The sequence below is a fragment of the Brassica napus genome, chromosome C7 (genome assembly GCF_020379485.1).
Source record: "Brassica napus cultivar Da-Ae chromosome C7, Da-Ae, whole genome shotgun sequence".
In the NCBI taxonomy this organism is placed as follows: domain Eukaryota; kingdom Viridiplantae; phylum Streptophyta; class Magnoliopsida; order Brassicales; family Brassicaceae; genus Brassica; species Brassica napus.
The window spans coordinates 43,895,977-43,923,577 of record NC_063450.1 but is presented as its reverse complement, the minus strand read 5'-3'; the positions used below and the strand labels follow the sequence as shown (position 1 = coordinate 43,923,577).

Sequence of the window (27,601 nt, the reverse complement as noted above, 5' to 3'; positions counted from 1 at the left end):
TTTTTAAAAAAAATCGTGGCTTTAATGAGTATAGTCGCCCACAAGATATTCCTAGTAATATATGCTTTGAAGTTATGGAAGTTATATATTTCCATATATTGTAAATCTTCGAAACTTAAAGCACAAAATCATGCTTTTCAAATTACTAGAGATTATGCCCGGGCTATGCCCGGGTTTATACAAATAGCATTGTATTTAATATTTATATTACAATATTATATTTATTTATAAAAATATAAGGGATATAAATAGTAATTTGAATTAGAAATGAATAAAACTTACAATTTATTGTTTTTATTATCTAAAATATGTATGGAATGATGAACAAATGTGAAATGAATTAAAAATTGTTAAACTTTAGTTATTATCCAAAATATATATATATTTTTTACATATTTTGGTTATTTTGAAAATATATTATAAATCTTAACATCACATTTTTATATTTATTATTCAAATCATGTTTAATATTTTATTTCTGTATTATTTTATTTTTTTATAATTTATTTTTACATTGTTTTCTATGTAAATAGGTAATAATTATTGTTATAGGCCAATGTAAAAAAACTTTTCTTATTTTAAAACAAAGTTTTTTGGTCTAGTTTTAAAGACAGAGTTACGCTCTAATAAACCAAAATACTCAATTACAACAAAGAACATGACAAAGGTGTATTGTGGGTGGTTTTTTCCTTTGTCGTTCAAATCCTCTTTCTTTTTATATGAAGTGATGTAGTACTATTTTCTGTATTTTAATATTTTTCTTCAATATTTCTTTAAACTTTTTTAATAATGTCTATAAGCTTGTTATAATTTTAATACAAAAATTTATGACGTTACCATAATGTTCGTACTTTTATAGATCCAACAATAAGTTAATCCTTCTACATAAAAGACTGACTAATTTTTAATCTTAAAAATATTCAAAGAAAAGTTATAGTCCAAACTTTATTTTGATGTACCATATATTTAAAGCGATATAGTTTAGATAATTGATGATCAATAACTTTAAAAATTTATAATATTTTGTGTAAATCAAGTACTTTTGAGTCAGCAATACTTATTTGTGTTAATGAGTCAAAAACTCCATATATTGTATTTGGATAGTCAAAAACAATTCAATAGACCAAAGCTTTGGAATATTATTTTTGAATGAGAAAATGAATACATGTCTCTGGAAAAATCCAAGTCTCCTTGTAAATATATAGTAACCGTGACTTTTAAAATTTATATATATATGAAGACATAAATAATTTAAACGGCCAGTTATTCCAATCAGTTACCTAAACCACATCCATGTAAAACCACTTGTTCACTCGCATCGTCCTTCAGCTTTGTTGCATGTTTCAGCCCGTCCTTCTCTTGATCAGGACAGTCCAGTACGTAGTTATGATCATATCCGATATCCACCTCTCCTGTAGACTCGCCTATCCATTTCTTGTGGTGAAAGCGAAAGGAAATCCCTTTCCCGTAAGGATCTCGCATGATCTGTGTGTTGATCCACATGGGTGATATGTGGACCCCAAATCTGTATCATGTGGTCAAGAATGTTCCATGAGTCATTATCCGCCAAGTTCCAGTACGTATTCTGAGCCAAGTTAATCGGAGTGTTTTTGTTCTCTGCAGATGCCTCCATGTTAAGTTCCATGGTAGTTTCTGACATGAGAATGTATGTCGGTGTGTTAGAAACTGCACCAGGATAACCTATCCAAGAGGTATAAGATAAATGATGAAAAAAGATCTTTTCCGCAACGTTAATCCCATATATAGATGTAGGACCTTCTTCTTGACCAGATATGTGATATTTGAAAGTGATGAAAGGTCTTTCACCGTCTTCTGCTACGTCCCATATTTATGAGTAACATTTATGTTTTACACATATCTGATGAACTTTGCAAAATGCTATATAATCATACAAAAGAAGAGATAATTAAGTGTTACGTACGAGCATATAAGCCTCAACTCCCATATTTAAAACTGTATTGTGTAAATAAACCCACAGTGATTTTCAATGTCTGAGAATATAATTTTAAGAGAAGATTTTACATTTTGAATAGTTTTTCTTAGAGAATTTAAAGTATACCTGGATGGATTTCTCTTACTATATACCATATTTTTGCTGTTATAAAATATATTTACAATTTTGTGAAACCAAAAATGAGTTGCACTGCTAACACCAAAGAAGAAAAATGAAGTATGATATTATTTTCTTCAGTTGTTAATTTACGCCTATGTTATACTTTTGTATATTTAATTTTGATTTGAAATTTTGAATAACATTTATGAAAGTCTTGAATTAAAATACTATTAAATGGTATTGTGGTGAGTATTAATTTTCCTACATTATTTTTGATTAGTTTATAAAAGTTATTAGATGGTTTCTCTGACTACGCTCTTGTTTTCCTTATTATTTCTGATTTATTAAACATTCAAATTTAAATTTATAAATTAAATCTGATTAAATGCAAATAAGAGATATGAAATGTTTTTAGTATTTTATTCTTGTAATTATTAGGATGGTGAGGAAAATTTAAAAAAATAATTAAATGTTAGTTTTGATTTAAATACTTTATTTATGTTTTATGTCAAACATTCATCAAATTTACTACTGGTTTTTAATTTTGTTTGAGTTTAGAATTATTAATTTCTAATTTTTTGTTTGACTTTAGAAATACCAAGTGCCAGTTTCTGATTAGAACCAATGATTAATTGAATTTTTTTTTACATACCAAAACGAACCCATTTCATGATTGGATCGACAAAATACAATAGTTCTCCAAGAAATATCGCACATTTCCTAACATAGTTAGTGAAAATGTTCTTCACACTTTTACAGCTTTGAGATAATGTAGGACATCATTTTTAGTTTGAGGTTTCCAGTTTCTGCATTGCACAAATACATGTCACTAACTCGCACTCATTGAAATCCACAGCAGCTTGGTTTATGGATTCTGTGACCGAATAAGTATTAGTCTCAACATACAACTTATTAAATCAATACCAGGTATAAAATATTAACATCTTCAACAAAACAATTTGGGTGCCGAACAAAGCATATGCACATAATAATATGAAATGGGTAACAAAAAGTTTGGAAAAAAGAAAGAGAGAATTAGCTTCTTCCTTGAGAAGAAACTTTACTGTAACCATCATCTCTATTTGTCATCATCTTGTCTATGGCCATGTTCGTTTACGTGTCGCGCGACCTGCGACTAAGATTACGTTCGTTTACGTGTCGCGCGACTTGCGACTTGCGACCTGCGACTAAACCTGCGACCTGCGACCTGCGACTAAAACTATGTTCGTTTACGTGTCGCGCGACCTGCGATCTGCGACCTGCGACCAGTCGGGCGATCAAAATTTTCTTAATTTTTAGTCGTTGTTTTTTCGGGCGACTTAATTGGGAACCCGCGACTGGTCGCGCGATCAGTCGCGCGACATCAAAACGAACAACAACCTGCGACCAATCGCAGGTCGCATGTCGCAGGTCGCGCGACATGTAAACGAACACGGCCTGTATATCTAAAGACTTAGCAACACGGTAAAAAAAATTTTGTTTTGCTAAAACACGGTAAAGTTAAGAGAATATGGCTCTTATATGATCAAAACTCATATGCTGCTGACGGGAAAACATTAGGGATTTGAAAATCAACAAAGTTGATTTTGTACCTTCGAACCATGGATTAACACCGAGTTGTAGCTCAGACAGACCTAATTGTACACCAGGAGCTGATTTCCTTGCATGGCAAGCCTAAAAATTAAACCAAATAGGCAAGCAAACATATTGATTCATATTCAAAAGAAAACATGTTGATTTATACATAATACTGACCGTTGAGTGTAGCAGGAAGAGAGGGAATATTGTTTATCTTTTGATCATAATAAACATATTCATATCCAATCTTTGGATCTTTTCCTGGGAAAATGAATATACATCAGTATAAACATCAGTACCTAACGTCAATACAATCAATAAAGATACCAAGACACCAAAACATACTTGCCCCTTTTCTCGATTTCACACCTACAGTAAGAAACACACAAAAGCCATCACCAAAAGTTTTCATAATGCTCTGTGTTATTTCGTGAGGAAGAGAATGATACCCAAACGTACCCGTATTAACAATAACTTTAGCATCATCCCTGCTCAAGGCCACCTTGTAATTACTTTTGAGGTTGTCTAGCGCTGTACAGAAAAAGAGTAGAAACCATGTGTGTCCTCTCTTAGTTAGTATTAGACTCAGAATGCAGTGAGGTTTATCGAGATCATAAGCTATCTTCTACAACTAAAAGAACGAATGAGATCAAAATCAAAATAAAACGTAACGGGTTGTAATGTTACATTGGCACACTCCTCGACGTAATAAGGGTGATTCGAATGCAATATAGGGCCACTGGAGACTTGCCTGAGATTTGAACCGATTTCATGATCATCGATTGGTTTATGGAATGGAGGTTGCAGAATTTTGTTTAGTGAAAGCTTAGAGCGAAGGGTTTATATAAGAGGAAAAAGAGAGGGATGGAGGTGGAAGGTTAGCATCGCTATCATGAAGTTAGGAATGAAGAACAGAATTGAATGAGTCGTCATAACAACATCGTAACAGCGATTTGCAGATAAGACGATGAGGAAGTGGGAGCGGCAGCGTCGCTTGTTACAAATATTTAGGTTGGAAGGATTAATGGTCAGATTATAATGAGTCAGATATAATTGCCATAAGCCCAATTACAATGACCCGGTAAATTCTGTGTTAAAGAACGTCTGACGTAGCAAATCAACATTTTCTGATTGACTGATTTTTTAATCTGAGATGACATGCTTCTCCATTGAGTATATTAGTCTTTTAGTATTGTTAGATTCCTAAGGATATCTTCACACAGTATTGATGCTAAAAATCATAAATGATAACGAAAATGAGAAAATGCTTACATATTTTACAATTTAGTTGGGATGCTTATAACTAAAATAGCTTCTTCATATTACACGTCATGTTACAGTGTAGGGTTTTGTTACTTAGGGCTAAGGGTTATACTATTCCATTTTACATATATATAAAACAAAGCAATACCGGACATTGTATTTTCTTACACATAAATGATCCGGTTTATTTTTTAAAAAAAATAGTGATGGTGGTGACATTATGTTTTAAAAAGAATATACAATGTCTGATGATATAATAGCGATGGACATTATATTTTGGCATTATGTGTTGGGACATGTTATATGAAGAAGCTAATTTCAGTATGAGAACCTTAAGTTATAAAACAGAAAAGTATAAAATATATCAACCATGTCCGAATTTAAACCAAATTTAATTTGAATGTGTATATGTAAACAGGCTTGGTTTAAGATTTTAAATAAGGCAATACGTTTGTTTGATTGTTTTTGTAAATAATAATTAATGTTTTAACAATAAATATAGAAGTAGCGTTCCTTTGTAGATAACCTAAAAACTAAGGCCATCATTATCGGAGTCTCTTGGCTACGTCTTTTAGTTTATTTAGGAATAAAAGAAAATGAAAAACAGAAATTAAAATAAGAGACGTACCTTAATTAGGCAACAGAAGAGACGTCTCTTGTGAGCCACGCGTCACGGTGAGAGGAGAGAGAGAGAGAGGCGATGGAGGAAGAGGAGCACGAGGTATACGGTGGAGAAATCCCAGACATCGGAGTTGGATGGATTGATTGATTTGGTGTTGGTAACAATAGGAGTTGGATGAGATGAAGAGGAGAAGAAGACATCACCTCTTGAGAATTGTCGTTAAGCTCATCGATCCTCCAGAGGAACTGCGAATCATCAGCATCTGATCTCGACATGGCGGAGAATCGCGGTGGTGGTGGTTGCTGTCCGCCGATGGATTTGATGCGCTCGGAGCCGATGCAGCTCGTTCAGGTCATTGTTCCGATGGAATCTGCTCATCTTACCGTCTCTTACCTTGGTGATCTCGGCCTCGTCCAGTTCAAAGACGTACACATACTCTCTCTCTTTCTCTCTCCAGTTCAATTGCGATCTTTGATCATCGCAGCTTAATTTCAACGGACTTACGCTGCTCAGGTAAACTTCATGGAGGCTCTCTCTGAAGGAAACTTCGATGAAGCAATTGAGCATCCGACATCAGCTATCATGTACGGGAACAGAGGTGAGTACTAGTTGAGTTTTTTTCTTCTTCTTGTTCATCGTCATCACCGTTGCGAGTTTCTCCCTTGCCATAGATTTTCATATGTAAAGTCTGAAGCTTTTAGCTTGTTTTTGCTTAAAGCGTATAACTTTCTTCTCTCTGTTCTTTGTTAATGTTTTGATGAAGAGAATGTTGGAATGGATCAGAAGGTAAGAGCAGGGATGGAGATGGCTATGATTGATGCAGCTTCTAAGAGCGTTGGAGTGCCTTTGTGGAGATTATTTGTTGTTTTGAAGAGAGATCAACACTGAGGAGAAGTTTGGTTATTGCAGGAAGAGTTTCAATGAGGAGAAGTTTCTTGACCAGCACTTCGCCACTAGACATTATAATCTCTTGAATACGGTATGGGGATACAATAGAGTTGATATGAGAGTTTACTTGAGTCCACTTGAGCTGATACTAGAAAACTTTTACTTAAATGTTTTTTTTAGACTGGTACAAAGTGTTTAGCGGATCTGTGTGGTGCATTGCATTGCGATTTTGTGTTGAGTTCCAAGAAGGCTAAGAGCAAGTGTAACCCTGCAGCTGCTGCCAAAAACCGTCATCTCTGCGAGGTTTCTTTCTTTGTCATGTTTATTCTTCTACTTCGTTAGTATTCTCCAAGAAAGCTTACTTTGAGTGCCTCTTGTTCATCTCTTAGAATGTTCTGTGTTTCTTTGCTCCCCTCCTCATTGGTTTGTTAGTAAGAAAATTATTTCTTTTGAGTTTTACATGAACTATCGAAATAAGAAGTGGTGATTTTATTTAACTCTGAATCAGGTGAATGAGCTGCTGAGACATTCATCCATGCCATTAGTTTTTCTTCCTTCACAAGTTCAACTTCTAAAGTTTTTTTTTTAAGAACTCATGCTTAAGAAACTTGCAATGTAGGATAAAAAATTAAGTATCTCTTAAGTAAAGTTCTTAACACATATTTATTACTAAACAATTGATTAAGAGACCCTAATGGTTTCTAGGGATAATGGTGCTCTAAGGGCAGAATCCTAATAGTATAGATCTGAAATTCTTATCGTAGTATAGATCTGTAATTCTTATCGTAGCCGTAAGTTGAGAAGTCATGACTTTATTTGTCATATTTGGCTAAAAGAGAAACTTCAGCTCTAATTGTTGGCAAAGACACCGATTGGCACAAGCAACATCAACTAAGACTATATGAACCAAACTTCCTAGTTAGCCAAAAATGAATTAATAAAAACTAACAAGTCTATTACATAAACTCAGGGAGTTAATAACTTACAATGCCCATGACTTGTTTTTGATTAATTATATTTTATAAGATTTGGTACATCATCAAATATTTGTATTGAGTTTTGTAATTATTCTAATTAAAAATAATGGGTTTCCGAGTTGTTGGGAGACCGATGGACATAATATTTGTGCACAATTTGTTTTTTTACTAACATATTTGATATTCTTGTAATGGTTGTGTCGGTGGATAGATAAGGGCCATTGGCTTTATCGAAAATCCCCTTACCCAATCCTTTCGTTTCAAATCATATCCTTATAGATTCTAGTGTCTCAAAGTCTCAAGTGATGAAAAATAACCTTCAATCATTTTCTTAACCAATTATGGGTTAGTTCTAAACTATAATTTACAGAGCTTTAGTGTATGCTGCATCTTGGGAAAAAGTTATATATATCGCATATTACTTTGTCTTCTGGTATATTTATTTAACAAATTTGATATATAAATGATTAAAAATACAAAATATAATTTTATGAAGACTGTAGACTTTATGGTAGTAACAGGAATACATATGGAAGATTTGGTTATGGATGATCAGACACAGCTGAACACATTTAATATGTTCCTAAAATTACATATCTCATGCATGCTAACTCCCAACTGAAAAAGAAGAAGAAAACACTCGTTAAATTTACTCTAATCTCCTCATTAGCGGTGGTTCAACTTTACTAATAAGCAGAGTAACAAACAAATTATTGAGTTTGCGATCCGATTTTCTCAAAACTATAAAAGCATCATTATCGCTGAATACGGTTCACGGTTTCTTAGGATTTTTTTTTTTTTTTTTTTTTTCAAAAAAAAATTAAAAAGTGAACCAATCGTGGACTGCTACGTATCAGTGGGATCCGCGAACAGTGCAAGAAACACTCCAAATCGGTTCTTAATTCAAGCTATGACCGTTTCTTATGGATTTTGTGGGGTCCACGCAATAAAAACCCACTAAGAACTTCAATAATAATCCCTGATAATGGTGGCCTAATATGTAACCTTAAGTACGTTTCAGTGACATTCGTCCTTGCATCATCCACCGGGAAGAAACTGGTGTCAGTGGTGTGTTTTGATTCCAGAGAGTTCTTAACCTAAAACAAGGAGATAACACATAGGAATCATGCGTTCTGGCCCAAAATTGTAGAGGAGATCTTGCAACTCTCTCGGTTTTCTTTTCTGCGTAACCCTTTCGCGGGCTTTCTGATCTACGGCCCATCTCATCGTATCGTCACGTCATTCAATAATAGTTTACGTGATCTGCATGACTAAATCCAATGCGTTTCGCCTAAGAATCAGTTTCACAATGTGTTTGTGTATATTAAGCTGTTTTGGAAAAAAATAAAATAGAAACCCTTTAAAATTGAGAGGTTAAGAAGAAATAGACAAGGCAGGCTGGAAAAGCTGCCACGTTCGAGAAATGGAGATTGACGTAGCAAAAGAAAAAAAGGAACACACCATGTGCGACCCACAAGGATCTCTAGTCCTCGCTAGATTCTTCTGTCCCTCTAAAAATTCCAATTTCCATTACAAAATAATATATTTCACAAGAATATAGAAAACGATCGTAATGCACCATCCGAACACACTCACTGTCACACACGCACATCCACGTATACTTTCACGAATATGAATAGATTCCGTATCGATCGTTTTTTCAGTTGCCATTACGTACATACCAAGTGTAAAAACTAAAAAGTATACATCGATAAATAAAGATACCAACCACCATTTACAAAAATTAAATAATATATTAATAGTTTACATTTTTGCATCGTTACCTATTTTCTTTATTTTTTTTAACGTAATCAAATTCCCCTAAATATATATATAAATTCCGTGGACCATAAGAAACCAAGTTAAGAAATGGAACACGCGTTAGGGTTCTCGTCGCTGAAAAGCTGCGGCGGAGGAACCCTTTCTATGACGTATGAAGGCTGATAATAATACATCATCCTCTTCATCCCTTCTTCTTCCCACACACGCATCTCTTCCAAAGCCTCCATCTCTTCTCCGCCACCGTCCTCTACCTTTTCATCTCCCGCCTCCTTCTCCTCTCCTGTTTCTGCGGGTTCCTCACCGCCTTCACCGCTCTTCTCCTTCTTTTCTTCCTCCACCTCAGTTTTTTCAGGTTCCGGGTCGGGTTGGGGTACGATTCGGGCCTGCTTTTTGGTCCGACGGTAGACGTAGTCCACAAGTTTCTCTTCGTCCATCGTCCCAGTCACTATCACTTTTCCGTTGGTGTGCTCCGTTACAGTTGTTTGGACCCCTAAAAGCAAGAATATTAATCAGTTTAAATGAATTAAGTTACACCAATTTACCAAAGTATACAGAAGGACCGTGCTACCCACGTATGGATTTCCATACACACTGAATTTAAAGTTGACGCAGGGACATGAAAATCAAGAAAGACTACAAATTGAAATATACGAAAACATATATATATCTTGAAAACAGTGGGGAAACGAATATTAAAATACATTTTTGTATGTTATTGCCATTCATTGAAAATAAATATAAGTATAAAAATATATTGATCAATATAACCAAGCTTAAAAAAAAATCGATGTACCCGTCCTACAGAATTTTAATATTTTTACATTAAACAGGAGTATGTTTGTTTTGACTAGATCCGGTATACGTAAATGCACACGTACTCAGGCCGGTCTAACTTATAGAAAAAACTTGTAATGCCCTACTCAAAAATACAAATTTATGCCCTCATTCTTCATATAATTTTTTTTTATAATGCCCTATATGCACTTAAACTTTTTTTGTAAAAATTGGGATGCCCTATGCGGCCGGTTCCTTTGCTTGTGCTCCGGACCGGGCCTGCACATACCTCTCATTTTAAGAATTTTCTTCTTTAGCTGGTCAGCACAAGCTTGACAGTGCATGTTGACGCTGAGCTCGACGGTGGTGAGGCCGGAGACTTGAGAGGTTATGACCGGTGGCAGCGGTTCTCCCTCGGCCGCCGGAAGCGGCGAGAGGACTTTGGCCATTCTTTTAGTCTTCTTCTTGATTTTGTTGCACACTGCTTGGGGATCCAACACTCCTTTCACCGTCACTTGGTTCTCATTCATGTCCATCACCACTTCTTCCACACCTATGCATTTTTACACAAATAAAATAATTAATCATATAACATAAAAATTAATACAATAATATTTAGGTACTTTAAAAAGTATAGATGCCTAGTTTCAAATCTTATTTTGGTTACAATTATTCTTTAGCTGAATCTATTTCTCCCTCTATTAATATATTTGTACCTCTAATTTTTAGTATAGATCTTTGGATCTTCTTCGCACATCCTACACAATGCAAGTCGACGTAGAGTATGAATGGTGGAGGCGGTGGTGGCGGCTGCGGCTCCTCCTCCACAGTTGGGTTTTCCTCCTCGGTCGCCGCTTGCTTCTCCTCCGCCACATCTTTCTTCTCATCCTCAGCGGAGGCGGGCTCTGGGACGGCCTCTGGAGCAGAGACTGCCTCCTTTTCCTCCTAATAATGAAAACATTAGTTACCAATTAATAATAAAAGGTATTTTGTTGCAAATTAAAATATTGTTGGAACTTTGAATCTTACTGGTTTAACTTCTTCTCCCATTTCTACAATCACTGGTTATTGGAAGATGAGATTGAAACGAAAAAGAGAGAGGGATGTTTTGAAGGATGAGTAGGGCGAGAGGGAGTATTTATATGAAAGACTTTTTTTTTTTGAACACAAGAATTAATTAATTAGACCTCCAACCAAAACTAGTTGGAGAAAGCAGAGTACATAGCAGATTTGGCTAAAGTATCAGCCATAGAGTTTTGTGATCGCGGAATGAAAATAAAAGAAATGCGAGAAAAACGATAAGATAGAGCCTCGATATCCCGAATGATTCCGTAGATATCCGCCGAGTGATACTTCGAGGAGAGGGCATTGATGAGTGCCTGACAGTCTGACTTGATGCAGATTAAAGTGATTCCAGCGTCGAGGGCGTGGAGGAGGGCTGACCGGATGGCGAGTGCTTCAGCCATCAGAGGTGATGAGATGTGTTCAAACATACGGGTGCCTTGTAGAGTGATAGTCTTCTCAGGTGTTAGGATATACCAGCCACACACTGCTCTGTTCGTGGACGAGTGCCAGGCTGCGTCAGTGAAGCAGGCCGGTTCAGTGGTCATCGTGAGTGTCGGTGGTAATCGAGGATTCCGTGCGATAGGAGGATCAAGGCCTGGTAGATGCGTTGCATTCCATTCCCGGGCGTTAGCAATGGCTTTGGAGAGAATATCAGTAGGTTCAAAGTTCCTGTTCTCGAAGATAAGGTAGTTCCTTGCTGTCCAAATTGCCCAGCAAATCCATGGGAAGATCATTTCTTTGATTCCTAATGGCTGAAGGTTGATGTAGTTCGCTGACTCCAGAAAAATTGTTGCAAGAGTAGATGTATCTGTCAGTATGAACTCGTTTCTCCAGGTACTTGCTGACCAGATTCGACGTGTGAATGCACAGTGGAGGAAGATGTGATCCGCCATCTCTAGTTCACCATAGCGTCTACAAGAAATGTTGGTAAGCATTCCCCGTTTTGCTAGATTTTCTCCCAGCGGCAGGGCTCCATGGAATATCTTCCATAAGAATAGATGAAGCTTTGGGGAGGTCTTGCAGGTGCAGATGCCTTTGTTTAACGCTTGCTCCGTAGTTCGTTGAGCTTCAGTGGCTTCGTTGTCCTCAACCTGGATCATAGAGGCTGCTACGAAGTACCCAGACTTAACCGAGTATACTCCTGTCTTTGAAGCTAGCCACGCATAAGAATCAGGTGCTCCCGTAATACTTGGTCTGATACAGAGGATTTCAGGAAGAAGATGTGGCATAATGCTTGTTATTTGGTTGATATTCCATTCTCCACTTCCTCTGCAGATGAGATCAGATAAAAACAAATCTTGGCCGCTTTCTTTTACTGGTCCAAACGGGACAGTAGGGTGATCAAGTCTTAGCCAAGGGTCCTTCCAGACCTGTGTTCCTTCCCCATTCCCTATGACCTTACCCAGTCGGGTAACCAATAGATCTCTACCCGCAATGATGCTCCTCCATCCGTGCGACATTGTCTTTGTTACAGAAATCTGGAGGAAAGAAGCCTTGGTACAGTATTTGCCTCTTAGTATGCGGAACAGCAGGCAGTCGGGTTTTGTGATGATCCGCCAAGCTTGTTTGGCCAGCAGTGCCTTGTTGAAGGCCTGAATATCTCTAATACCTAACCCTCCGTGAGCTTTAGGCTTGATAAGCTTCTCCCAAGCCACCTAGCACATTTTTTTCTCCTCCGGTGACGAATCCCACCAAAATCTCGTTAGAACGGATTGGATTCGATCGCATAAGCTCATAGGAAGGAGGAAGCACGTCATAGAGAAAGAAGGAACCACTGTAAGTACAGACTTCAACATAACCAGTTTGCCAGCGCTTGATAGGCGACGTGTAGCCCAAGAAGCCGCTTTGCTTCCGATACGGTCGATAATTCCGGTAAAAAGGTCCCTTTTTCGCCGACCGAAGTGTTCCGGGAGACCCAAATACTTGCCTGTTCCTCCTTCCTTTTCAATCCCAAGGTGTATTTTAACACGTTGCCGTATTACCTGCGGGGTCTTGGCTGAGAAGGTGATGGAGGATTTCGTAGCATTGATCAATTGGCCCGACGCCATCTTGTATTGTTCAAGGATATGCATCAGTGCCGAGCAGCTCTCTTCATCTGCATTGAGGAAGAACATGGTATCATCCGCAAACAAGAGATGATTCAGTCGGGGGGCTGGTATAGCAACTCTGAGGCCGGCTAGATGACCGCTTCTTTGAGCTCGTTTGCACAAACCGGAAAGGACCTCTCCACAAAGAATGAAGAGATACGGGGATAGCTGGTCGCCTTGTCGAATGCCTCTTGACGGTGTATGAAAGACTAAAATATAAAAAGACGAAGGAAGAATTCGAATTATTGAATTATTGATGAATAATGAAAGTTATAGTATAAGGTAGGAATTAACAGAACATAAAGCATAAGAGGTTGATTCCATAGCACATGGCAGAGAACTAATCATCGAACATATATAGACACACCCCTTCACCCCTGTACCTTATACATAGATTTAATTATTCTCACCTTCAATTATGTTTTAATTATAACTTTTTTTACAAACACCTTATTCGACTTTTTTGGTTTACCATATTTTTTTGTGAAAGGGTTTTGTTTTACCATTTTCTTAGGAGGGTTGTGAACAGATGTTGGCATGTTTTATAGATATATAAAGTGGGTGTTCTTTATCAATTATCATTTCCGGTTATTGCTTTGTAAATGTAATCGCACGTTATTTAGTCTTTTAGTTGCACTTAGACTACTTTTTGGCATACAAATCAAGGTTTTTTATCTTCAACATGCGGATTCAGTTTTTAAGTTTTTTTTTTTTGCAACTGAGTTTTTAAGTTTTGATATAGCGAACATCATCCTCATGGATGCACATGCAAACGAACCACTAACACAACGAAGGATTCATTGTAAATTCATTCATGGGAGAAAGGTATATTCTTGATAACGAGAAAAATAATATATAAGTAAAAATAACCATGGGACAATAATTTTTGGCATCGAAAAGGACAATACTTTGCATCATACTCACCGACTTTAGCGATTACATTATATATTAATTATTCGTTCATTTGTTTATATAGAGGGAATTTCTTTCGAAATTCCTACTTTAAAGTCTAATGTATATAAGTTATAACCCAATGTCGTTCGAGAAAAGATGATTAGATGACTAGTCATCATCTCTACGACTCTCACACTCTACTTTTGACTAATTTTTATTTATTAAGAGAATATTAGTTATACATTATAGAGGTTATATATAGCTTAACGAAAGTATTATGTTTCTATCTTTGTTAAATTGGTGTTAATAAACCTTAGTTACTCGTTCGTATTCCTAAATTTAATAGAAGTTTCATGAAAAAATCAACTCTACGTATCTAACCTTTTATTTTTGTATTAGTGCGTCGTCGTCATTTGCCAGTATTATGTAATTAAGGATATTATAAAATGTTAGTTATCATATATTCCTCTCTTTACTTTTGCTTAATTAATACTTACCGCACTAGGTAATAATCCGCGCAATATGATTATTAATTTTGTTATTTTTTAATAAGGAGACATTACATCTGTTTAATCTGGATATCGATCTAGCTTTAGATTATTTTTGTTTTGTTTTTAATCTCTTAAAATATAGCTATAATTCTAAATCAATATTTATTTTGGTTTGTTCGGTTCAAGCTGTTGATGTTTTTGGTTTTTTGGTAATAACCAAAAATTATTATTATTTGTTTGATTTCAAATTATATGAATTTTAGATAGTTCTGATGTCGAACCAATGGTTTCATATTATAGTTTCTAAACATATAATAGTGAAAGAAAAGAAAAATAAAATTATTAAGACAAATCATTTCACTACAATTTGGTTGATAGTGAAAAAACATTAAAAAAGAATATTTCAACTTCTAAGAGAATTCGATACTTCAATTATGGTGAATATTTAGTTATATATGTGATCACATCACTGTCCACATGTATGTGTATGTAAATTATATAAAAGTGGTTGGTAAATATATAAAGATATTGTTAATCAATATTAAATGATATTTATCCAAAATAACACATGAAAGATAAAAAAATTAAAATTAAATTAATTCAAAATAAAATAAGCCTAGACATTAGTGAATTTTCTTTCATATAAAGAGAATCAAATTGTATCCGTAAATATGTGTGGGCACGGATCGAATATCTGGGTATTGGAGGTATTAGTGTCGATTTGATTCGTAGCCGCTCAGATATTCGGTGTCTCGGATATCTGAAAATTTTTAGAATTTTCACGGATATTCGATTTGATCCGTAAATAAAATAAAAAAAATTAAAATAAATGCAAAATTTAAAAATAATAGAAAATAATAATATTTCATTACAAAAATAAATTATTATTTAACTTTTTAAATTATAATACCTAATATAATAAATCTAATACATAAAATATTGTAAAATTTATATAAACTATAATATATATATAAATTATACATATATAATTCTTTAAATATATGTATATATATATATATACATATAATGGATTGAATCGGATATCCGTTTCAAAAAATATTAGTATTTGTACTTTGCTTCGTTTTTACAGATATTGCATTTTAGTAGTTGATTTGCTTCGTAAGGTTACAGATATCCAGATTTTTAGGTTCGAATCAAAGCGGTAATGAATCGAATAAAAAATTTACGAATATTTTGTCCATCATATCCGTAAATAATAAAAATAATATATGTATAATTGAATTTTCGATGCATTAACCGTTTTGATTTGAATCGAAAAATCTGGATAGTGTGAGTTTTATTGGAACATTACATGTGAGTTTTATATTTAAAAACAAAACGTAAAGTACATAGCGTGAACACATTTATGTATAGTTTGGCTGAGAAGCTCTCTACACATGACACATCAACATGCTTATTCTCAAATCGCTGCGCGGCTGTCACGTGTATATTATAGTATGACCGCAATTATTAAAGTGTTTTTCTTTTAATATATAAGGTATATATATATTTTTTTTTTTGAACTTTGCTTAGTGAAATCAGTCAAATGCACTAAGATTGATCATGTGTGGCTCTCCTATCTCCTACATTGGGTTTGGGAACAATAATTGAATCTGATTTACAGTGGTAGGGTTTATCTGTCAACGGCTAAATCAGTATTTGCCATAACATTCACTCATTCTGCACTTTCATTGTCGGCTCAATGATGATAAATTCTGTTTACAACATCATACGAGAAAACCGTAGAAGAACGACGTTACTGACAGTCCAAACTTTTTGAAAAGTTTTATGCACACTATTTTAGTTTTTTTTTTACCTTAAATTTTTATTATAGTTTGAATTTTTGCGCAACACTGCGGCGCACATAAATAATAAAATTTTCTCAGGAATTATGTTTTTTTCTCCTTGTCCAAATATTTTCGAATAGTTTGTACTTTGAAGTGGATAGAGAAGACAGATCAAACTGTAGTTTTATTCATTGTATGGAACTATGCAAAGTTAATCTTGGTTCGTTAAAGCAGATTTGTTGATTTGATTTATTTCCTTTTAGAAGAAGCATCAAGATCCTTTACCTATAAGTTCGGTCAGTTCTATTATCGAACTAACTATACTGTGTTTTATATTATATCATTAAAATTTTACAAACCAAATAGATTTTGGGATGGGTGCAGCGTGGGTTGCACAACAAATTTTGAAAAAGAAATATTAAATATATTTGTGGATTAAAAATATAGTAATAACTTTTGGCATGGTGGAAAGTATAAGGTAGAAACCACGTGCGATGATTTTGATTAAATTTGGACAAATGAAAGATGATCTGTATAATTGTTTGGCAGTTGGTGGAAGCACCGTATCCTACTGGTTAAAGTTTAAAGGTTTCTATATCCAAATCTGGGGTTCGAATCCCAGACTATGCAATTTATTGCAGATTACAGGAAATCCAGGTTTCAAGTCCTGGAGAGAGCGATTTATTAAACAATTATGCAGACTACGGGGAAAAGTTTACAAGGGATCTTCAACATGGTGCAAGTAAATCTTGCCAGGCGTGGATCTTCATAGGACGGCACAGGTGATGCAGTTAGGCGTAGGTCTTCATAAGGCATGTAATATTGTCGGTTGTCGAATCGTTTATGTAATCTTTCTCATATCATAATTGTAAAATCATAATAAATCAGCGTTAAAAAAAAATAATTGTTTGGCAGCTAAGACAGCTATTGAGAGGCCAATAGCGGATCGTTACTTTTGATTATGCGACTAATGTTATTTAACGTCACGACTAATGTTATTTCACGTATTATTATTACTTTTGATGGAGCATTACGTAACTATTTTGAATTTGAATATACGCAGTGAAACGTCGTGATGAACGAAATTTTGGAACCTCATCCTCACATCACACATGCATTTTGTTACCTATCTAAACCAAGGTGTGTAAGAGCATGGTTAATGGGGGTTCTTAGGGTGAAATTTTTAGCAAAATATGAAAAACTGTCTTTTAACTTTTAATTAAAAAAACTATGAACCGGCTCTAAAATATTTTATTTTTATCTAATTATACATATATTCACTGTTAAACATATATTTAATTGTGTGTCTATACACCAAAATATCTGATAGATTTAAAGCAGAACACTATTTCTTAATATTTATATATATGATTATGTATATTTTCTTAATTAATATGAAATCATGTTTGATTGTACTAATCAAATGTTATATAATGGTATTCAACATAAGAAAAGCCTTGGTCAGAAAATAATAAGAAAATCCTTGATGAGAGATTATGATTGTGAGGTCATCCATTTTTTATTTTTCTTTCTACTTTATAGTAATATACACAGTGGCGGAGGCAGAAATGATTTTCAAGATGGTCAATAATACTACCATAAGCAAATGATCAAATGGAAATGTTTATGACTAGGTGCATAGAGAGTGTTTAGACTTGGATCATGAGGGTCATAATATCAAATTATCTATGAAATGTGACTTATATAAGCATAAAAAATAAATTTGCCAAAAGTCACATGGGTCAATTGACCCCCCCTCATGTCAAGCTGGCTCCGCCACTGAATATACATGTAAAAAGGTAAACAGTCCGGATGCATGTTTGCATGTGCCCAAACACCTGGAGCTGACTCAGCGTTTACAACATGCTGCATGCATACGTTTATATAGTGGGTATCTATGTACGCATCTTTTTTTCGATATACCCTATCAACTAAATTGTTCGGTTTCGAAAGAAATGTATTAAGTGGTACGTACTGGACTAATTACCACATTATCTAATACATGTTTAGAATGTTTTCTGACTAATGTCGAAAGATGTATCCATCGTCTGTTCCAATCCAAATATTAACAAATTGAGCCAAAACCCACATCCAAAATGTTTAGAAGAATCAAACTTAAAACTGATATAGATAAACATCGACCCCAAAACATTATCACTAAACTACCACCATTTGTTATGTATACATTTTTATCCAAATATACTCTATATAACACGTCGATCAAACCAACAAAAGAAACTTTTATCTCCATATTTTTGGTGGGTTTGGCAAGTATTTCCATAAATGTATAGAATTATGAAGAACGAAATTATTTTACAGAACTAGAATAGGCATTATTAATATTTGATACTCGTGTTGCATATGTTCTGAAAATGGTAGTGGTCGTTATCAACAAATAATAAGTATTTTCAAAAAAAATTTATAGTTTGTTTAGATTTAATCATTTAAGTAGTAATTTTAAAAATTCAATATGAAGTTTGGTTTATCTATTATCTATTTCAGTTGTTACTAATTATAGTTTTCTTATTATTGTATTTAGTTTGCCTAGAAAACTAAATATATGAAAATAATTTAAAATTTGGTTTAAATCAAATACAGCAAAATAGTAAAAATATAAAGAATTCACAAATATATATACAGTATTGTTTTGATAATGATATTACACAATTTTAGAAAAGGATTATTTCTATATAATTGTCAAGTAGCATGGATGGAGCAGAATTCAAAGTCCAAAACTCCCATTATCTCAAAAGAATTCAAAAACGTATACAGTGTTGTGAAACAAGAGAATAGAATCTGTATATTTATATCTTCTTCATAAACATAAGGAGCCCTTTATATATAGGGAATTACACCGTCATAAAATAATGGAAAGACTAGAGAAAGGAAATACAAATATAGAAAGAGTACAAATCATAAACTAATAAGGAAAATGGACACTAGGGTTTCTCTCTCTCCAGCCACCGGCTCTCTCTCTCTCTCTAGGGCACGACCGTCTCTCTCTCTCTCTCTCTCTCTGGTATGGGCCGGTTATGGTCCGGGCCGGTTATGGACATCCACAATATGATTTATAACACTCCCCCTTGGATGCCATAACCATACAGAGTTTGTAATACGCTTTAGATGTTGCCTCATTAAAACCTTACCAGGAAAACCCAGTCGGACAAAACCATGGTGAAAGAAAAAGAGTACAACACGTATTACTCCCCCTGTTCTGAACATCACTGAACATCTTTCAGTCTACGCATCCCAATCTGATGCGTGAGCTTCCTGAACGTGCAGGTAGAAAGTGACTTGGTAAATAGATCAGCTGAGTTGTCACTGGAACGCACTTGGACCACTTGTACCTCACGACCATGGGGCTAGATAAGGGGTGAGACTCGACCATGTTAAATCTCTTGAATACCTTTTCTGTATATGCCATTTGATGCACAAGGATTCCATCTCTTATGTACTCAAGCTGTAATCTCAAACAAAATTTCGTTTTTCCTAGATTTTTCATCTCGAATTCTTTCTTAAGATATTCAACTATTTGGGAAATCTCTCCAGATGTTCCTAAGATATTCAAATCATCAACATACACTTCTATGATTACAAAGCCCTGGCCGAATTTTTTTGTAAAGAGACAAGACCTGATCGGATCATTCTTATATCCCTCTTTCACTAAGTACTCACTTAGTCTATTGTACCACATTCGGTCTGATTGTTTCAATCCATAAAGTGATTTATTCAACTTTATACAGTGTTGTTCTCGAGTACTTGATTTTTTTTTCAACTCTATACCCTCTGGTACTTTCATATAAATCTCATTATCCAGTGGCCCATATAAGTATGCAGTTACAACATCCATTAACCGCAGGTCTAATTATTCTCTTATAGCCAAACTTATCAGGAATCTAAAAGTAGTAGCATCCACCACAGGGGAGTATGTCTGCTCATATTATATTTCTGGTCTTTGAGAGAATCCTTGTGCAACAAGCCGTGCTTTATATCTAACGACATTACCATGTTCGTTTCTCTTTCTCACAAAGACCCACTTATGGCCGACTGGTTTAACATCATAAGGTGTCCGGACTATTGGTCCAAAGACATCTCTCTTCTTTAAATAGTTTAACTCCACATTTATAGCTTCTTTCCATTTGATCCAATCTGATCTTTGAGTGCACTCATAAATAGACGTGGGTTCATGATCCTCATTATCATCCATGATTTCAAGTGCTACATTGCATGCAAATATATCATCAATGTCGACATTCTTTCTGTTCCATTGTATCCCAGACAAGACATAGTTTATTGAGATCTCATTATTATCAGGACCTTCAGTACCTTGAATCTTGGCGTCCCAAGAATCAGTATTAGATACATCAGGGCCGGCCGCATCTAAGCATTCATGATCGGCCGCGATCGCTATTAGGGTTTTGAAATCGGCCGCGGTTAAGTCCCGGGATTTAGGAACGGCCGCGGTGTGTCTAGGGTTTTAACAACCTCGGTTTCAATCTCTGCACCTTTCTTAGTTTTCTGAGGGTTCTTATCTTTGGAACCTATTGGTCTACCACGTTTCAAACGTTGTCTAGACTCTGTAGCAACTTGATTGTGTCCCTCTTGAACATCAATTCTTATTGGTGCATTAGCAGCTTGTATATACGACTTAGTCACTCTTTTCGGGTCAGCAAAGGAATCTGGCAATTGATTAGCTAGCTTTTGTAAATGTATAATCTTTTGGACTTCTAAATCACACTCTTAAGTCTGAGGATCTTGCCAAGATAAGGATGTTTGATTCCATGTAATTTCTCTTACCAGTTTACTGCTATCTCCCCCTAATGTTAGATGTTTGGATTCATCAAAGTGACAATCCGCATACCAAGCTGTGGCCGGAAGCTTAGACCTCATAAGCAATGGTCTAGCTATTAGATGAATTCATTTTATGAATGATTCAGTCAAGCCGTTCTGTGTATGTACATGTGCCACGGAGTGTTCCACACTTACCCCCGTGGACATACAGTAATCATTAAACGCTTGGGACGTGAACTCACCAGCATTGGTCTCTATCATTCCGACCTTAGCATAGTAAAAGGCCAGTACATAGCGCATGTATAGACTCTAGAACTTTCTTATACCCTTGGTCGATCTCTATGATCTGAAGGAACTCTTTTTTTCCTTCGCCCTTAGTCTCTATGAAAGTCATTCATTCAAATGTCTTTAAAGCTCAATAAGCTTCTCTTAGAGCTGGGTGAATACAATACATCAGATATCTCTAGATGCGTACCCTTAGGCAACATGATATTAGCCTGGTCGTAGCCCTCTATGAGACTTTAGAGACTTTTATATCAAAAACTTTTATTCATTAATAAAATAAGTTCAAAGCAATCAAAACATAGAAAACACAAAGCAAAGAACACAAAAACATAGATGTCGAATTCAACTTCATTCTTTTAAACAATCAGACGTTTCATACTCCATGAGATCGTCTTGTTCATGATTGAAATCATCTTCACCATCTTGATAAGTCATATGAGCTTCAGGATTCTTCCCTTTCAAACTCTCTTGGTAGAGGTCAACGAGATGTTTGGGAGTCCTACATGTCTTAGCCCAATGATCATCCATACCACATCTATGGCACACGGATTTGGTCGAGTTTTGTGGTTTAAATGATGTACCACGGCCTCGGCCATGACCACAGCCTCCATAAGAGTTTCCTTGGCCACAGCCATATGAGTTGCCTCGGCCTCGACCAAACGAGTTTTAGCCTCGACCACCACGTCCATGCCATTTTCCACGACCACAGCCGTGTTGGCTATCACTCTGGACATGGATCGACTCTTTCTTATCCTCTACGGCCGCATGTGCCTCAAGTAATGGGTTTGTTCCAGGAGGTCTCAATTCACTGTTTCTCATCAACAGTTCATTGTTCAGCTCAACGAGCAAGAGACAAGAGATCAGATTAGCATAAGTTGTGAGGCCCTTCTCTCGGTACTGTTGTTGCAACAACACATTGCTTGTGTGGAAGGTGGAAAAGGTTTTCTCAAGCATATCCTTATTTGTTATATCCCCACCACACAGTTTCATTTTAGAATCTATCTTAAACAAGGCCGAGTTATACTCGTCCACGGACTTGAAGTCCTGGATTAGGAGATTCCTCCAATCATACATAGCCTTTCGTGATAACACCATTCTCTGGTGATCATATCTCGTTTTCAACTCTGTCCAAAGGTCTAGAGGATCCTCAATAGTTAAATACTGATCTTTGAGACACTCAATAAGATGATGGCGTATAATTAATATAGCTCCATATCTATCTTTCTCACTTGTATTATTGCCCTCGGTGATGCATTCACCGAGTCCCTTGGATTTTAGGATGATCTTAGCATCAAGTGCCCATTGCAAGTAATTATCTCCAGAGAGATTTAGGGCAGCAAAATCCAAGTTGTTGATTTTCAACATCTGAAATCATATATTTCATTCTTAGGATTTATAATATTCTTATAATGCATACAAGACAATAGGATATATAATGAAAATTGGTCACACGACCAAATGGATATGATGCATTTAGTTCATACGATTATGAATGCATGATATGCTAACACTACAAGAAAACACATGCTTAACGAGGAAGGTTAACGAGGAAAAACAATCCTCGTAAATTTACGTCGATTTTACGAGAAACTTACGTGGAAAACTAATGTCATCGTTATTTCCTCGTAAAGTAACGACAAAAGCGTTTCGTCGTAAAGTCGATGTAATTTGACGTGTCTTTTACGAGGAAATACTATTTCCTCGTAAATACGACGTAAACTTCGCGTGTTATTTACGAGAAAATAATTTACGTGTATTTAGCGAGGAAATTTTGAATCCACCAACTTTGTAGGTGTTACACTTTTTTTTGCCGCCTAATTAATTTCCGTCGTAAATTCATAGGAAAATTACAACTACCAGATTCAAAATTTCCTATAAATATGGATGTTTGAACATCATTTTAAACACACCAACAACAAAAAACGTGAAAGAAAAAAAATGGCTGGCTCCGGGACTATTTACGAGTTGCGGAAGTGGATGTATATGCATAGAGATGCTAACGGGAGAGTGACGAAAGAATACCTTGCGGGCCTGGAGACATTTATGCATCAAGCAGATTCAACACCGCTCACCCAAGAAAGTGGTAAGATGTTCTGTTCTTGTCGAAAATACAACAATTCGAAACTGGCAAACCGTGAAAATGTTTGGAAGCATTTAATAAATAGAGGTTTCACGCCAAATTACTATATCTGGTTTCAACATGGAGAATGTTTTAATTATGATCAGAATGAAGCTAGTAGTAGTAATAGCAATTTTCAGGAAAAAGAACCGGTTGATCATCATTTGCATAATGAACATAGTTACCATCAGGAGGAGATGGTAGATTATGATAGGGTTCATGATATGGTAGCTGATGCATTCGTAGCTCATGATGAAGATGAAGAACCTAATATAGATGCAAAAAAGTTTTACGAAATGTTAAATGCGGCGAATCAACCACTTTACAGTGGTTGTAGAAAAGGTCTCTCTAAATTGTCGTTAGCTGCTAGAATGATGAATATTAAAACTGATCACAATCTACATGAAAGTTGCATGAACGAATGGGCGGACTTGTTTAAAGAGTATTTGCCGGAAGACAATGTGTCTGCTGATTCTTGTTATGAGATTCAGAAACTGGCTTATAGTCTTGGGTTGCCTTCCGAGATGATAGATGTTTGCATCGACAACTGCATGATCTATTGGAGAGATGATGAGAAGCTAGAAGAATGTCGATTATGCAAGAAGCCAGGATTCAAGCCGCAAGGACGGGGACGTAATAGGGTAACGTACCAAAGGATGTAGTACCTACCAATTACAGACAGATTGATAAGATTGTATCAATCAGAGCAGATTGTTGGAAAGATGAGATGGCATGCCGAGCATACTCAGACGGATGGTGAGATGACTCATCCATCAGATGCAAGAGCCTGGAAACATTTCAACAAAGTACATCCGGATTTCGCTGGCAATAGCCGGAATGTGTATCTCGGACTATGCACAGATGGATTTAGTCCGTTCGGAATGTCAGGGAGACAATATTCATTGTGGCCAGTCTTTCTTACACCATACAACCTGCCACCGGAGATGTGCATGCAACGGGAGTTGCTATTCTTGACCATATTAATACCTGGTCCGAACCATCCAAAAAGGTCCCTGGATGTTTTTCTACAACCACTGATAAAAGAGTTGAAGGATTTGTGGTCAACAGGGGTGAGGACGTATGACTGTTCAACGAAGACGAATTTTACGATGCGAGCAATGCTTTTGTGGACCATAAGTGATTTTCCTGCCTATGGGATGTTGTCTGGATGGACTACACATGGGAGATTAGCTTGTCCATATTGTAATGGAATGACAGATGCGTTTCAACTGAAGAATGGTAGGAAGACAAGTTGGTTTGATTATCACCGTCGATTTCTTCCCATTGGCCATCCTTACCGAAGAAACAAGAATTTGTTTAGGCACAAAAGGGTTGTGAGAGACACTCCTCCTCCATATCTAACTGGAGAACAAATTGAAGCGCAAATTGACTACTACAGAGCTAACGAAACAGTTCGTTGGGGTGGTAATTGGCATGTCCCTCGTAATATGCCTAATATCTTCTTCTTTTCCTTTTTTTTCAAATATTTATAATTTGAATAGGATTTTGCTGAGGAGTGTGATTTGAGATAGGGTGTGATTTGGGAGTTTGTGTGTGGTTTGAGAATGAGAGTTGTGGGTATATTTATAGGAAAGCGCGGCTCGTCAATTCCACGTAAGTAAAATCGTCGTTAATACCTCGTATATAAAAACACGGGCCTTTGTAATTCTTCGCTATTTCCTCGTACAATAAAACACGGGCCTTTGTAACGGCTCGCTATTTCGTCGTAATCTTACGAGGAATTTGCGACGATATGTAATCTTATATATACCCCCGAGCGCTCACTCTTTCTTTCCTTTCTACTTCCTCTCCACTTCCTCTCCATTTCGTAGCAATGGTAAGCCTCTATAATTTCTCTCTAATTTGGTTAGTTTAGGATAGATTAGGTGGTTAGTATAGGGAATTTAGATAGGTTTACGGATTTTATGTTATTTAGTGTTGATTAGGTGGATAATGTTGGGAAATATACTGTTGATGTTAATTTTAAAAATTAAACTTTTTTCCAAGGTTCGAAAAGGAAGACTTAATGCCGATTACATAGAGATGTTTGGTGAGCCGGGTAGTCGTTTAGACCCCTCTTCTTCAGCTCCCGGTTCTTCGGGTCAGGAGACTGTCCCCGAGACTCAGTACACTCAGAGAGTCTCTGGGTTTATTTCTTCTAGTGCACCATCGTCTACTCATCTGCCTTCCTCGATGGCTCATCCGACGATGCATCCTCCTATGCCTCCTCCGATGGAACCTCCGATGGCCGCCGATATTCATCCTGATCTGATGGTGCCTCCGAGTGCTCCTTACTCGCAGTACAGTGTAGAGGACATTCTCCGTCTGCCAGACAGAGAAGGTTTACCAGTCATCGACCCCGACCGACCAGACGGAACTTTGTGGTATGTTGCATTAATTTTTTTTTAATTCGTTTAAAATTTTTTTATAACATTAAAAAATAATTTATATTTTAAATTTGTATTTTTCAGGTGGGGGGTTGACGGATGTCTTGCATCGGACGTAACCGACACGATCAAAGGTTATTTCTCCATGGCACATCCGAACTGGAGTAAGACGCCTCACTACGTCAGAAAGACGTGGTTCAAAATTTACGTTGTAAGTTTCTATCAATTAATTATATATACTTTAATTTTTTCATGGTTTATATATATACTTTCTAAAAAACTAATTGTTAATTTATTTTTTCCAACAGCAAAAATATAATTGGGCCTTGGGGATCACTGATAGGGTGAGGAAGAAGTTTAACGCGAAGGTGAAAGTTCGCTTGTTGGACACGGTCTCCAACTGGAAGGGTGACTGGATCGTGAAGGGATATGAGCGTGGCAAACCCGCTGAGCTAATCAAGGATGTGTGGGATGGCCTCATCCGTTATTGGCGTCATCCTGATTCCATTAGAATCGCCCAGTCTTGCTCTAACTCCCGTAACACGATCAATGAGCACGGGAACGGGCCGATGTTTCACACTACGGGCCAAAAACCCCACGCCGGTGCCCGTTTGGAAATGGTAATTAAATATTTTATTAAATAATTTTTTTAATATATATAATTTTATTCTAACTTTCTCAAATGTTTTTTAGGCTAAAGAGACGGGACATCTCCCGTCTCTTATGGAACTTTACGAGAGGACCCACAAGAACAAGACGGACGTATTTGTAGATGGCAAGTCCGAGCAAATCTACAACGCCGTGGTTGCTCGGGTTGAAGACCGCCAGACCCAGCTGACACAGCAGTCTACCGACGGATTACCCGTCATCTTATCCACACTTGAAGTGGATAAGATTTACGAGGAGGTAAATTTTCTAAAATTTTAATTTTTTATTATTCATTTAACTTAACTTTAAATTTTTACTAACAATATTTATTTTTTGTTTTCAAGGTTGTCCCAAAAAAAAGGGACGAACGTTGGGGATTGGTTCCGTCAACGATGTTCCGAGAGCGACATCGTCTTGTGGTCAGCGACGGGATGATGAAGTCACTGAGCTGCGTAACGAGTTGACCGCGACAAAATCTGCGTTCACAGCTCGTGTGGGTGGACTCGATCGCTTCTTGGACTTTATAGCGGCCACAAATCCGGAATGGGAGACCATGTTGAGGAACATGCGACGACAAAATCCCATTCCAGGCGAGGGACCATCCGACGACACACATGCCGAGGATGATGTAGACTGGAGAAGTGATGAATTCCTCCGGGCGATGCACAACTCTTAGTTCTTTTTTTTCGTGATTGTATTATAAATTCAAAAATTATTTATATATAAAATATTTGCGTATTTATTTATTTTTAAAATTTTAATTTTATTAATAAATTAAATAATTTTAAATATTTATAATTATATTTTTAAATTTGTTAAATAATAAAACGAAGTAGATTCGTAGCTAATCTACGACTTATTTACGTTGAACATTTACGAGGAAATCACGAGAAATGTTAAACGAGTATTTTACGAGGAAATACTTTCAAGGTATTTACGTGAAAATTACGAGGAAAACATTTCAAGGTAATTACGTGAATTTTACGAGGAAATACTTTCGAGATATGTACGTGTCGTTTACGAGGAAATGCTTTCGTGGTATTTACGAGGAACGGTAGAGACATTCTTACGTCGACTGTCTACGTGGTC

At 36.1% G+C, this 27,601-nt stretch overlaps 3 protein-coding genes across 3 annotated transcripts; 1 reads left to right on the top strand and 2 right to left on the bottom strand.

The window, feature by feature from the left end:
* Positions 1–3,984: 3,984 nt before the first annotated feature.
* On the top strand, positions 3,985–6,922 carry LOC125589667. Its single transcript, XM_048761974.1, has 4 exons — positions 3,985–5,963; positions 6,051–6,135; positions 6,301–6,516; positions 6,606–6,922. Exons 1-3 carry the CDS (start codon positions 5,811–5,813, stop codon positions 6,423–6,425), a joined length of 363 nt encoding a protein of 120 aa, XP_048617931.1. The 5' UTR covers positions 3,985–5,810; the 3' UTR covers positions 6,426–6,516; positions 6,606–6,922.
* Positions 6,923–9,094: 2,172 nt separating this feature from the next.
* On the bottom strand, positions 9,095–11,136 carry LOC106352078 (heavy metal-associated isoprenylated plant protein 9). Its single transcript, XM_048761973.1, has 4 exons — positions 10,988–11,136; positions 10,675–10,903; positions 10,248–10,511; positions 9,095–9,674 (listed from the first exon to the last, which is right to left on the bottom strand). Exons 1-4 carry the CDS (start codon positions 11,006–11,008, stop codon positions 9,265–9,267), a joined length of 924 nt encoding a protein of 307 aa, XP_048617930.1. The 5' UTR covers positions 11,009–11,136; the 3' UTR covers positions 9,095–9,264.
* Positions 11,137–11,157: 21 nt separating this feature from the next.
* LOC125590640 lies at positions 11,158–13,071 on the bottom strand. The gene is made up of 3 exons (XM_048764288.1): positions 13,006–13,071; positions 12,823–12,963; positions 11,158–12,678 (listed from the first exon to the last, which is right to left on the bottom strand). The coding sequence occupies exons 1-3, from the start codon at positions 13,069–13,071 to the stop codon at positions 11,158–11,160; spliced, it is 1,728 nt and encodes a 575-aa protein (XP_048620245.1).
* Between the last annotated feature and the right edge of the window lie 14,530 nt (positions 13,072–27,601).

What these genes read in the sequence shown, in the direction of transcription:
- LOC125589667 (XM_048761974.1), top strand. Translation starts at nt 5,811, where the DNA reads ATGGCGGAGAATCGCGGTGGTGGTGGTTGCTGTCCGCCGATGGATTTG. An exon ending in GCCTCGTCCAGTTCAAAGAC is followed by an intron (nt 5,964 to 6,050) that starts GTACACATACTC and finishes TACGCTGCTCAG; the next exon opens with GTAAACTTCATGGAGGCTCT. An exon ending in TATCATGTACGGGAACAGAG is followed by an intron (nt 6,136 to 6,300) that starts GTGAGTACTAGT and finishes GTTTTGATGAAG; the next exon opens with AGAATGTTGGAATGGATCAG.
- LOC106352078 (XM_048761973.1), bottom strand. Translation starts at nt 11,008, where the DNA reads ATGGGAGAAGAAGTTAAACCA. An exon ending in TGGGAGAAGAAGTTAAACCA is followed by an intron (nt 10,904 to 10,987) that starts GTAAGATTCAAA and finishes TTTCATTATTAG; the next exon opens with GAGGAAAAGGAGGCAGTCTC. An exon ending in ATCTATACTAAAAATTAGAG is followed by an intron (nt 10,512 to 10,674) that starts GTACAAATATAT and finishes AAAAATGCATAG; the next exon opens with GTGTGGAAGAAGTGGTGATG.
- LOC125590640 (XM_048764288.1), bottom strand. Translation starts at nt 13,071, where the DNA reads ATGGCGTCGGGCCAATTGATCAATGCTACGAAATCCTCCATCACCTTC. An exon ending in TCTCAGCCAAGACCCCGCAG is followed by an intron (nt 12,964 to 13,005) that starts GTAATACGGCAA and finishes GGGATTGAAAAG; the next exon opens with GAAGGAGGAACAGGCAAGTA. An exon ending in TATCAAGCGCTGGCAAACTG is followed by an intron (nt 12,679 to 12,822) that starts GTTATGTTGAAG and finishes AAAATGTGCTAG; the next exon opens with GTGGCTTGGGAGAAGCTTAT.